Below are 13240 nucleotides of genomic sequence, written 5' to 3'. Positions count from 1 at the left end.
TACTATACTTGTAACCATACATTTATTTTCTTACCATATGTGGCAGTTCATGAGATACTATACTTGTAACCATACGTTTATTTCCTTACCATATGTGCCAGTTCATGAGATACTATACTTGTAACCATACATTTATTTTCTTACCATATGTGGCAGTTCATGAGATACTATACTTGTAACCATACGTTTATTTCCTTACCATATGTGCCAGTTCATGAGATACTATACTTGAACCATACATTTATTTTCTTACCATATGTGCCAGTTCATGAGATACTATACTTGTAACTATACGTTTATTTCCTTACCATATGTGCCAGTTCATGAGATACTATACTTGTAACTATACGTTTATTTTCTTACCATATGTGCCAGTTCATGAGATACTATACTTGTAACTATACGTTTATTTCCTTACCATATGTGCCAGTACATGAGATACTATACTTGTTACTATACGTTTATTTCCTTACCATATGTGCCAGTTCATGAGATACTATACTTGTAACTATACGTTTATTTCCTTACCATATGTGGCAGTTCATGAGATACTATACTTTTAACTATACGTTTATTTCCTTACCATATGTGCCAGTTCATGATATACTATACTTGTAACCATACGTTTATTTTCTTACCATATGTGCCAGTTCATGAGTTACTATACTTGTAACTATACGTTTATTTCCTTTCCATATGTGCCAGTTCATGAGATACTATACTAGTAACTATACGTTTATTTCCTTACCATATGTGCCAGTTCATGAGATACTATACTTGTAACTATACGTTTTTTTCCTTACCATATGTGCCAGTTCATGAGATACTATACTTGTAACCATACGTTTATTTTCTTACCATATGTGCCAGTTCATGAGATACTATACTTGTAACTATACGTTTATTTCCTTACCATGTGTGCCAGTTCATGAGATACTATACTTGTTACTATACGTTTATTTCCTTACCATATGTGCCAGTTCATGAGATACTATACTTGTAACTATACGTTTATTTCCTTACCATATGTGGCAGTTCATGAGATACTATACTTGTAACTATACGTTTATTTCCTTACCATATGTGCCAGTTCATGAGATACTATACTTGTAACCATACGTTTATTTTCTTACCATATGTGCCAGTTCCTGAGATACTATACTTGTAACTATACGTTTATTTCCTTACCATATGTGCCAGTTCATGAGATACTATACTTGTAACTATACGTTTATTTCCTTACCATATGTGCCAGTTCATGAGATACTATACTTGTAACTATACGTTTATTTCCTTACCATGTGTGCCAGTTCATGAGATACTATACTTGTTACTATACGTTTATTTCCTTACCATATGTGCCAGTTCATGAGATACTATACTTGTAACTATACGTTTATTTCCTTACCATATGTGGCAGTTCATGAGATACTATACTTGTAACTATACGTTTATTTCCTTACCATATGTGCCAGTTCATGAGATACTATACTTGTAACCATACGTTTATTTTCTTACCATATGTGCCAGTTCCTGAGATACTATACTTGTAACTATACGTTTATTTCCTTACCATATGTGCCAGTTCATGAGATACTATACTTGTAACTATACGTTTATTTCCTTACCATATGTGCCAGTTCATGAGATACTATACTTGTAACTATACGTTTATTTCCTTACCATATGTGCCAGTTCATGAGATACTATACTTGTAACTATACGTTTATTTCCTTACCATATGTGCCAGTTCATGAGATACTATACTTGTAACTATTTCTTTCCTGGACTCCGAGTCTTCCAGATGATGATATAACATAGATGTTTCACGGTATGTAATAAGACCCCAATTCTCCATTGCACCTGCTTGAAAATCTGGAACAGCTATCATATCTGAAAAAAATCCTAGAGTTTGTTTATACTATAACACAGTTTTAACAGAGAACATAAACAAGGAATAGTTTGACTTTGAATGAGTCACACTTTGTGGCATGATCAACCAAACAGATACATCAAGTTCTGCTGTAAATGGCTCCTAAATTTTATATATGATCAAATTTATTGTGACGGCATTATGAGTAAAATTATCATCCTTTACGACCTGTCAGAATAAACATCTACTTTCACCTATACATCGTGTACTGTGCGACAATCCCAGATAAAACTATGTTGTTGTAAAGCGTAGTTATTCGAGAGGTCTAGGGCGCTTGACACAGTGGAGGCGGTGTTGACATGATGTCTCAGATGCAGAGGATTATATCCAGCTGAGAGAAGAACACAAATTAGCTAACGTTAATTTGCAGATCTAACACTGTAAAAGCTAAACTTAAGTCAAAACTTATAAAGATATGTCTAAGCACTCAACATTTCTTCGATATTTTTTTTCATTTCTCTCTTGGTTATTTTTAAATGGCAAATGTTTTTTTCTTACCCTTCCGGAGCAGCTGGTTATGGAGTTCGTGTTGCTAAGTATTCAATTTTACAAGTTCTAGTTGTTTTCTAGTTGTTTTCGGTTTTTTTGGTGATTTTCTTGTCTTTATGCATTTTGTCGAGTATTTGTAATGGCGCGAACACTTTCTTCTCGATTTCGAACTTTGAATGTCGCTTGTGTTTCTTCTGTCTCTATTTCAATCACAATGCAATATTTAAAAGAGTTTGAAATCGTATATTTTATAAGGTTGTTTGTGTGTCAGATGTTCTTGTTCGCAGACATGTCAGAGCTTACTATCCATATGAGCCCATTAATAATATTAACCTAACCTGTCTTGGCTAGAGGAAAACTGATATTGAAAAAGTTCTCAAAATATGTTAAGATGCTCATTCCAACTTTCAATGAATAAGGCGTTTGGTCCACTACTTCATTCCTTGCCCATGACCTAAACTAAAAGATGAAATGTAAATATTTAGGGAGAGAAATATTTTTCATTTTACTAATGGCAATCCATTGGCCTAATACTTATTGGCCTTTGATCACCAGCCCAGTAGTCAGCACTGAGTCAGTCGGTGTTGACATGAATACCAATTATATCGTAATTTTTAAACATTTCCTGTTTATAAAACTTCTAAAAAAAATCGAAAAAACTAAGGATTTTCCCCCCCATGTATGAGTATTTTCGATAATGCTTTAAACTTCGTGTATATGTAATAAAATTATGAAAAGAAGACTTTTGTGTAGCGGCAATAATGTTTACTTGTAATTTACATGGATAAACTGGGAGCACTCCGAATATCTGACACAAAACAAACAAAAACAGTATCCAACATCATTAATTCAGGATTTAAGATGTATAGAAAGTGTACAGTTTATTACTATTCCGTTATATTTGGGTTTTCCCCTTATCTATTTCTATCTTTAGTAACTGAAGTTTGTAGAACAAGTAGAACAAGTTTGCAAAACAAGTTTAAATAACTGGTTGGATAGTATCTATATACAAGTCTTTAGTGAGTACTGCTCGAGCATTTCATAGGCGTGAATACGGGTGGGGTATATACAAGTCAGATACTTGAATTATTTGAATCGAGGTTCTCACAGTAACTTTAAAGTAACAACACGTTCTGCATAGTATATTATTTTTATATATTTATAATGATTTAGTTTAGAACAGCTAGATGTGTATTTGCTGGAATATATTTGTAATGACATATTATCATAATTAAATGTTGTATCGCACAGAAAAAAAGTTACTGCGAGCAAACCAAATCTACATTTTGACTTGCCTCTTATTTCGCCATGTAGATAGATTAGAAATGTTTTAAATTCGGACGAATTTATCAGGGAGAATTTAAATGTAGCTACATTAGAATAATACTACAACTTGGCATATTTTTTTGTTATTTTCGTTCGATATCCTTGCACAATTTGGTCATACCTTGAACCTAAATGTGTTCAAAATATATACACACATATATATATAAGGTTAATACATGTAACATGTTTAACACCTAGAGCTGTTAGCTTCATATTGAAAAGTGTATTTCACTCCTATGACTTTATGACACAAGATGTGTTTGAACTAGCCCTATTTTGAGTTTTAATTTAATACTGTGCGTTTCAATTAATAATTATTATTCATTCATAAATCTATAGATACAAATGCATTACTATTGACTTACTAGTACATTGTTCTTGGTGACGTCACTGGTGTATTGAAAGTCACAAACAATAAAGGCCAAGAGATAAGTTGACATCAAAGGGGTTTCTTCATAATGGTCAGCAACCCAATCATCCGTTCTGGAAAATGGCAAGTAAATGGTCAAGAGGCAAACTTATAACAAGTGACTATATAAACTTATGGCAAGTGACTATATAAACATTAATTGGTTATTTGCACGAATTGTGTTTTACGTCACTTTCATGATAATTACGTTTGTCTTATTTCGTGGCAGTCAGTTTGTTTTATTAGTAGATGGAGTCAGTGTGCTCGGAGAGAACCATCCTCCTTCGGTACGTAAACTTACAATACAGTCGTGTGTATGTAAAGTGTCAAGGAGTTAATCTAGTGTAATCTCTGGAAATTTGGTACACACAACACTTGCAATTTTTTGTTAAACTTTAAAAAAAAAAAAAAAAAAAAAGGTAACGTATTAATCCATCTGGCCTGATTATTGGGGCGTATGACATTTGCGCCGATTTTGTAAATTTTCATTCTTTCATTTGCGCCGATTTCATTTTTTCATTTGCGCCGATTTTATATTTTTTCCTAATTGAATTTACAGGTAATTTCATACTTTTAATTGGCCTAGGACATAGTATAAAGACAAATCAAGTGACATTGCAATTGGTAAATGGCTATCCCAATGTTTCGGGTTACCATTCCTTTCCCTAAATGAAATCGATGACTTCTTCACGTTAGACATTGTCTGACGCTCCGCTCCTTCTGATGACAAATTTCATACATTCGTAAACAACGTACAAGTACACATTCCATAACGGTCAATCAATTCGTGATGGCGTCCATAAAATTAACGAAGGGATGATTTCAACTTCACCATTTGGAACTCTTGGTTTAATAGCTCCCTTGTGAGAAAATGCGAACTCTAGAAATGCCACAACCAGTACGTATGCCAGACAAAGAAAAGATGGCCTTCTTTATTGACAATTACACCAAATGTAGAAGAGACGAAATCATAAGAAAGGAATATGTTAGATGTGTTGCCTACTATACATACTCGGATTTATGATTTGAATGTATTCCGTTTTTATGGATTTGAATGCTGTATATATATTTTTAATTCGTCATTTTAGTATAAACAAAGTGCTTTTATCTTAAAAGGTTTTTACTTTTTGATTTAAAACAGGAGACAACAGTTATATACATGTTATGATTGACAATTCATAACATATGTACAACTGGCTGACGAAAGAGGTCTTTAATGATAAATGAAAATAACATTACTGGGATGGAGAGTTGTCTCATTGGCACTCATACCACATCTTCTTATATCATTTCACCTGTAATTTACCTGTTATTTACCTGTAAAAGAATCGGCGCAAATGAAAGAAAAAATCGGCGCAAATGAAATGCAGATCGGCGCAAATGCAAAACGCCGGATTATTGTGACTTTTTTTTTAATTTACGTGTACTCACCTATTTTCTTGATAATTAATACGAGTATTTGACAAGGACGTCATATGGTTTTTCCTGACGAGAGTTATATTAAATTTTGCTTTAATTGCGGGCTCGTCGAAACATGGAAATGCTCTTCTGGCATCAGTAGCTTCAAATTGCGTTGTAGCAAGAAATCTGAAATAGGAAATATTATCAAATATCAACAAAACTATCGTCCAATCAAAAACTGCAATAAAACATTTAACCACCAATCTCCCAACCCCTTTGTCTGAAGTCATCAACAAGTCACCCGTTGCTTATATATGGATACTATGTCTAATTTTCATTCTTTCATTGTTGTAGTGCTAGTACATTTATACATATATTTATCATTAGATTTTTCTTCTAAATTGTTTCACATTTTGTCTCTTCGTGAATCTTTATAACAACAAATCTCTATACTAGATACATTATATACTCATATCGGAGGAGGGCCTAAGGCAACATTTGGTGCAATTAAAATCGGCGTTTTGCATTTGCGCCGATCTGCATTTCATTTGCGCCGATTTTTGTTTCATTTGCGCCGATTTATTTACAGGTAAATAACAGGTAAATCACAGGTGAAATGATATAAGAAGATGTGGTATGCGTGCCAATGAGACACCTCTCCATCCCAGTAATGTTATTTTCATTTATCATAAAAGACCTCTTCTGTTAGCCAGTTGTACATGTGTTATGAATTGTCAATCATAACATGTATATAACTGTTGTCTCCTGCTTAAAATCAAGAAGTAAAAAACCTAAGATAAAAGCACTTTGTGACGAATTAAAAATATATGTAGCAGCATTCAAATCCATAAAAACTCAATACATTCAAATCATAAATCTGTTCTTGCCGAGTATGTATAGACAACACATCTAATATATTCCTTTCTTATGATTTCGTCTCTTTTATATTTGGCAAAATTGTCGAAAACGAAGGCCATCTTTTCTTTGTCTGGCATACGCACTGGTAGGGGCATTTCGAGAGTTCTCATTTTCTCACAAGGAAGCTATTAAACCAAGAGTTACAAATGGTGAAGTTGAAGTCATCCCTTCTTAAATTTATGGACGCCATCACGAATTGGTTGACCGTTATGGAATCTGTACTTGGGCATTGTACGTTGTCTAAGAATGTATGTCATTTGTCATCAGAAGGAGCGTCAGACAATGTAAACTGTGACTGTTACCCGAAACATTGGAATAGTCATTTACCAATTACAATGTCACTTGATTTGTCTTTATACTCTGTGCTCAGCCAATGTAAAAGTATGAACCCACCTGTAACTTACCTGTAAATCCAATAAAGAAAAATATAAAATCGGCGCAAATGAAAAAATGAAATCGGCGCAAATGAAAGAATGAAAATTTTCAACATCGGCGCAAATGTCATACGCCCATTAAAATCGACAAGCAGGGGGAAGCAGTAAACACAAATATACAGAAATAGTGTTTTTAATGTTTATTTAAGGTGGTACCTAACACTACAGGGAGATAACTCTGTAATATCAGCTAAACGTTTTAATCACGTTGTGTTGTTAAGGGAATATTAAGCTTTTCAATGATGAAAACTAGTCTTTGTTGAACTGCTATGTAACCAGTGTAATTTTTCTGATAAAATGGTTGGTTCAAATTTTTTGAAACTTTTGTATTTTTGTCAAAGGGTCAAAGTAAATACTTTGTCAAAATTTTATAAAAATTAAACGAGCCAAAATAGTTTTAGTCAAGGTGATGGGTACCACCTTAATTGAAATGAATTATATCCTGATCCATATGCTCGTTGTATTTTTTGACATATTTAGTAGTTTATCGCAAAGAAAAATTGGCATCAGATTGTAACTCACTAAAATGAACATTGCAGATTCCTCATTGAAAGGAGTCTTATATAAAAACTTTTAGGGATTTGGGGTTCTCAAAGTTATGCGACTTTGTACTCTGTTTGGCCTTTTAAACTTTTTTGGATTCTAGCGTCTATGATGAGTTCATTTGTTTATGAGAGCTGTGGTGAAGTGGTTAGTGCGTTGGACTATTAACACAAAGGTTCCTGGTTCGATTCCCCTTCTAGGATAAAAATTATAGGGATTGAATTTCTGCTCTTTCTTGACATCATTTGCGAGTATGGTCTTGCGGAAACGATGATAGTCCGTCGGAAGGGGGCGACAAATGGCTGACCCGTGTTAAGAAAGAGACATATCTCTTGCACGTTAAAGATATCATTGTAGATTTAGAAAAAGAGCAGTCTAATGCAGCACTCGCAAAGTGGAAAGGGATTAATATAAGATGCAAAACTTGTTTCCCATTAATCTTCTATAAATAAAATATTTTAACATCATTTATATGTTAAATTTTTAATTGCAACATGGCGGCAACGGCGAATAACTTCAATTGCGTCAATGAAAAATTATTCATACGTACATCGAAAAGATCAAATACCAGAAGTCCTCTCTAACAATCATATCAACGTATTCCCCAATATGCAAATCATTTAACAATTGGCCTCTTCAGAATCTAAAGCATCATGGGTAATTTCATTGTTCGTACCCCAAAGTGAAAATAACGTTACGTCATTGGTTGAATTTGCATTGTTTATTATGTTTTAAACCAATCAAAACGCTTTGGTGTACGCTTTTGAAAATATTATCCAGGATGCATTAGATTCTGAAACGGCGAATTATTCATACTTACACCGTAGAGTTGTCACGAACATACGAACTAAGATACAATCCAACTAAATCTTCCGAGAAATGTCCATCGAATCCCATCTCTACAGTATATCTGTTTCCTGCTACCATCAATCTACTCAGTTTCAGTATTATGAACTCATTGTTTGTATCATATTCTAAAGTAGAATTTATTGTGTCGTTCTGTCTTCCGCTCGCACGAATTTCGATAGAATTTTCTGTAATATTTAACATTTTACTGTGAAGAATAATTTCGTTTGTTGATGACCTGCATTCTACTTCTATTCCAACGTGACCAGAGAAGAAAAAGTCTTTCAAGTTGTCCCCATAGATAAATGGCTGAATCTCAACGGTATAAACAGTCGGGTACAAGTTGGGTGGTAGTCGAAAATTCCTCTCAACAGACGGCGATTTATGCAGTACCTTCCCATCTGATTCATCTAAAAAGCATCGCATGATTGTAAATGGGTTTTAAGTGTCAGATTAAGCGTTACACTAATATCAATCAAATTATATATGCACTTTTTATTTAAAAACAGGTCTATAATAGAGGTATTCAGAATAACCCTAGAAATAAAAATTTCGACAAGTTGAATTTGCATTTTTTTTAGGTCTGAAATTCACACGTGTATTGAAAAATGCCCGTATAACAGACAACAATATGCATAACCTTTTAATATATTATACACGTACCTGTTCAAGATATTGACAATGAAGCAGCTGTCGGGTCAGGTATTGTGGTAAGTAGATATTCTAATTGTTTTCAACGTTTCAATATTATGTGCGCGTTTAAGGTGTTTTTTTGGGGAGAAAATGGAGGGGGATTAGCAATATCCCACATCCCAAAAGTGCAAAACTGTTGTTCTTAATTTCTCGTCAAACTGTCTCTGGCGAATACTTAACGTCTTTCCTTCTTCATTATGGCATAAAGGGTATATTTACTATATTTACTATGTTTTTATTCAGGAAAAATCTATGTTCTTCAACAGTCTTAGGGCCAGCTGAAGGACGCCTCCGGTGCGGGATTTTTTCGCGACATAGAGGACCTGTTGGTGACCTTATGCTGTTGTTATTTCTATAGTCGGGTTGTTGTCTCTTTGATACATTCCCCATTTCCATTCTCCATTTTATTAATCACAAATCTGATGTAGGGTGACACATGCGTTTCCCCTGACAAGTATTGCCATATATCATAACTTCCTTTAAAATTGCCTCTTCGCTCATTCCAATATTTTGTGACATTCCTAGTTCTTGGAAGTTTTCTGTATTTTAACATAGTTCGTGTTTTTTACCATATCACAATTTCTTGAAGCTTGTTCGCCCTTCCAATTTGATGATATAATAGTATGTAGCTGTTTTCATTAGAACCATTATTTATATATGCACAAAAAGATACGTCATAAGATGTTGAAACGTGATTAATTCGTCACCATACTTTCATCATGTTCTATCAGATATACGTTTTTAGTGTCAATATCAATAAATTTAAGCACTATTCAGTTACGATTATCTTCTCATTTTTTAATACCATAATTACGATTATCTTTTTTCCGAGTTACGATTATCATCCCGAATTTTTCAACGGGAATTTTCAAAGCGGTTAGACAATTCCAGTGCACAGTTACGATTCAGATATGATGTAATGGTATAGAAAAACCTTGCAGCTGAGTAACTAGTGACAAAAACATGTACATTTGAGAAAAATGACTGTAAAGATTTTACCTATATCTGCCGTCGCCATATTGGGATAATCGTAATTGCAGTTACGATTATCTCTTTAATACCAGTGAATGTGTAGAAAACTCGATAATATATAGTTATCTTACCTCCTATACATTTCTAGGAATGTGATTGGTTAAAAGCGTCCGCGTGAAGACCGTGTATATTTAATATTAGGTTAGTAGGGAGGCGGGGCTTATTTCATACACGGTTAGTAGTGGAGTTAAAATGTACGTCCCTTTATATTCAATATTTGGTAGTGAAGAGGCGGAGCTTATTTCATGCACGGTTAGTAGTTATGTTACGTCCCTTTATAAAACCAAAACGGAGCAGAAAAAAATCTTTTTTTTAAAAAGATTTCAACAGACGAAGAAATTGATGATTAAGATTGAAATTAATTCATTAAACACATTTAAACCTAACAAGTTGTTATCGTTGGCTATTCTTGTAGGATCAATAGAAGTAGTTACTTAATGATAACAGTATTGAAGGCTGGATTGCTCATTCTGATAGATCACAAGTCTAAATTTTACACGTTAAGATAGTCGGTAAGATAAATTCGTTACATAGTGTGCTTCTCTCTCACCTCATATGGAATTTACTGACCCAATATATACCGTATAAGGTCGCTAGCACACTATGTAACTAATAGTATCGCGAATGTTACTATCTTTGAAGATAATGGATCATTAGGATTATGGACAACATTTTAAAAACACCGACTTTGAAAAATAAAGAAAACAGAATTGAAGGACCACCATACAGACCCTTGTTTATCTTTTATACGTAAGTGTGTCCTGTGTTTAGCTGTGTAAGGTTTTTACCAAAAACAATTGTTTGTAGCCATGTAAAAAGTTTGCTATTTATTCTAACCAAATTAAAATCGTAACAATTTGCATTTGTGTTTAACCCATTAGATAATGTAACCGAACCTCGCCATCATTATGGCCAAATAAACAAAAAAAACTTCAGACATGTCTGCATCTTATGGTATCTATTTTATAAAAATCGCTCATAGATTAACTTGGTAATATTTTTTTGAAAAATATCGATTTTAGTTGAAATGATAGGAAATTTTTTGAGTGAGAACTCACTTTTGTGCTTTGACTGTATATGACAAATTAATCAAACAAAATATACATCATTAGCTGGAAAATTGTGAAATTATTGTAAATCTGTTTGGTAGATTAGATCTGTTAGATTGTCTATTGTACTGTCTTAGAATGCTGTGTTCTGCTGATTAATAAATGTCACAAAGTGAATATGTTTGTTTTCTTACAATGTGTAACAACTGCTTTACAAAAAAGAATGAATTCATTCTTCATTTATCACTTCGTTTGACATTTATTATTATTGTGTGTAACAATTACATAACAAGCATTTACAATGGAATGATAATTGTACTTGTTGTACGACACTTACATTGCAGACTAGTTTAGTTTACAGATTACAAAAACAGCATCAGAGTCATTAGTTATATATGTTACATGTACTTTCACATATAAATCGGTTTTGTTGTAATTTCGCTGGGAAAATATGAATTAATTAATCATTTAAACTGATCAAAATTCAAGTTAAAACTATAAATTAAAATCAAAATAGATTTTCGTAAATATATATAGAGTCTATACATAAACCTGAATATACTCTTAATATATATTTTATTAAAAATTAAGATTTTATTCAAGGTCATTATTGTTTACATTGATGTTGGAGGTGTGTTGCTACATAGTCTTGCTTAGTGGCCATAAAAGAATTATAGAGTATAGAATAAAAAAAATCGGCCCTGCAGTTAAACAAATACATTGTACTGCATTTGTACACCAATGAAATCATTTAGTCATTGACTTTGAAAATAAGATGTTTACAATACGTCATTGAGTCATCAACCCAACACATCATAGATGTTTATATACATATTGAGGTCTTGAACGATAGCCTTTTTGATTTTCTGTCTTGACTTTTGATTCTTGTCATTCCGTGATTCGTATATTGTTGTCCATGGTGGCGAGTGGTCTGAGTAGTCCAACAACTGTATCACTAGCCTGTCGACACTGACATTGTGAGTTCGTAGCAGTTGCGCTCGACACCCTTCTTAATTGACTAGCTAGTGATTGTTTCAGTGTTCCTATCAAAAGTCGATCGTTATCACAGGACACTCCGGTTCCTCCACCAGGACACACTAACTCCCACAAAGCAATGTTGAAAGTGTCGTAAAATAGCAAGCTATCAAACAATCTTTATACCCTCTCTCTTCATTTTCATTAACTGTTTATATTTACTTACCATTCGACGAAGAACATTTAATATCCAACGTTGTAAAATAAACCAAGACTGCCACTACCACTAGCAGACATATAACCAGTATTACCAACAGAAGTCCTATAAGGTTAGTGACGAAACAACCTCTCTTTCTCAGATCACTGATATTTGCCATGATCCTTACGACATATAATGTTTCTTATGTGTAACATCAATTCATATGGATAATAAAACAACTTGCAGTCGTAGTGAAAACTAAAATACTCTCTCCGATATTACTTTTTGCGGGTTCATGACCTTGACATTAACATATATACATGTATGTTTTTGTGTGACATTCATTTCTTTTGATTAGTGAAAGATACAAGATTAAGAACACTGATGTAATATGCCAACAATGACGAAAGTTATTAGTACATTTCTGTTAGTGCAATTGACTTTCTTTAGGAAAATAGTACAAGTGCTTTAATCTAAAGCGATTGCATGACAATTAGTATGTGTCTATTAATTCTAAAAAGGCATGCGTCGAGCAAACAGGAGATCGATAGTTCGAGGAACAAATTGCATAAAAACGTTTGAAATCATCAAATCGAAATATATGCTATGAGTTTTTTCACGTTGGTGAAGTTTATACGATTGCCTATACATCCTTACATCCACTTCATTTGAGCTTTGGTGGATAGTTTTATTGAAATTCATACCACATCTCCTATATTTTATAATTCATGTAAGTGTTTATCAGATTGAACCGGGAACCCACTTGATCTGTTGGGTTGAAAAAATAATCAACCCAGAAAATAGTTTTGTCTCTGGAAAAGTCATCAACTATACATTATGCACTATTACATAATTCTACTGAGATGTTTTGGGTTTTTTGTTTGTTTTGCAATGTAAGTATTTTCAATAAGCAATATAACATCCCAACAGCTGATTAACAAATAAAGAAATCATTTCGAATGACATTACTTTATCTAGGCGATGTATTTCAAA

At 33.3% G+C, this 13240-nt stretch overlaps 1 protein-coding gene across 1 annotated transcript in view; it reads right to left on the bottom strand.

Annotated features, from left to right (window-relative positions):
- The window catches only part of LOC134719049 (aminopeptidase N-like), a 38571-nt gene extending 26036 nt beyond the window's left edge, over nucleotides 1-12535 (bottom strand). The window contains exons 1-6 of the mRNA XM_063581986.1: nucleotides 12275-12535; nucleotides 8274-8709; nucleotides 5589-5744; nucleotides 4114-4231; nucleotides 2761-2881; nucleotides 1739-1893 (exon numbers count right to left, since the gene is read on the bottom strand). Of these exons, the coding sequence (XP_063438056.1) occupies nucleotides 1739-1893; nucleotides 2761-2881; nucleotides 4114-4231; nucleotides 5589-5744; nucleotides 8274-8709; nucleotides 12275-12425 (1137 nt within the window). The 5' untranslated portion in view covers nucleotides 12426-12535. The remainder of the gene's footprint in view (nucleotides 1-1738; nucleotides 1894-2760; nucleotides 2882-4113; nucleotides 4232-5588; nucleotides 5745-8273; nucleotides 8710-12274) is intronic.
- Nucleotides 12536-13240: the final 705 nt, after the last annotated feature.

The sequence above is a fragment of the Mytilus trossulus genome, chromosome 5, assembly GCF_036588685.1.
Source record: "Mytilus trossulus isolate FHL-02 chromosome 5, PNRI_Mtr1.1.1.hap1, whole genome shotgun sequence".
Taxonomy (NCBI): Eukaryota; Metazoa; Mollusca; class Bivalvia; order Mytilida; family Mytilidae; genus Mytilus; species Mytilus trossulus.
Note: the sequence above shows the minus strand (reverse complement) of the source record. Positions and strands in the feature narration are given on the sequence as shown.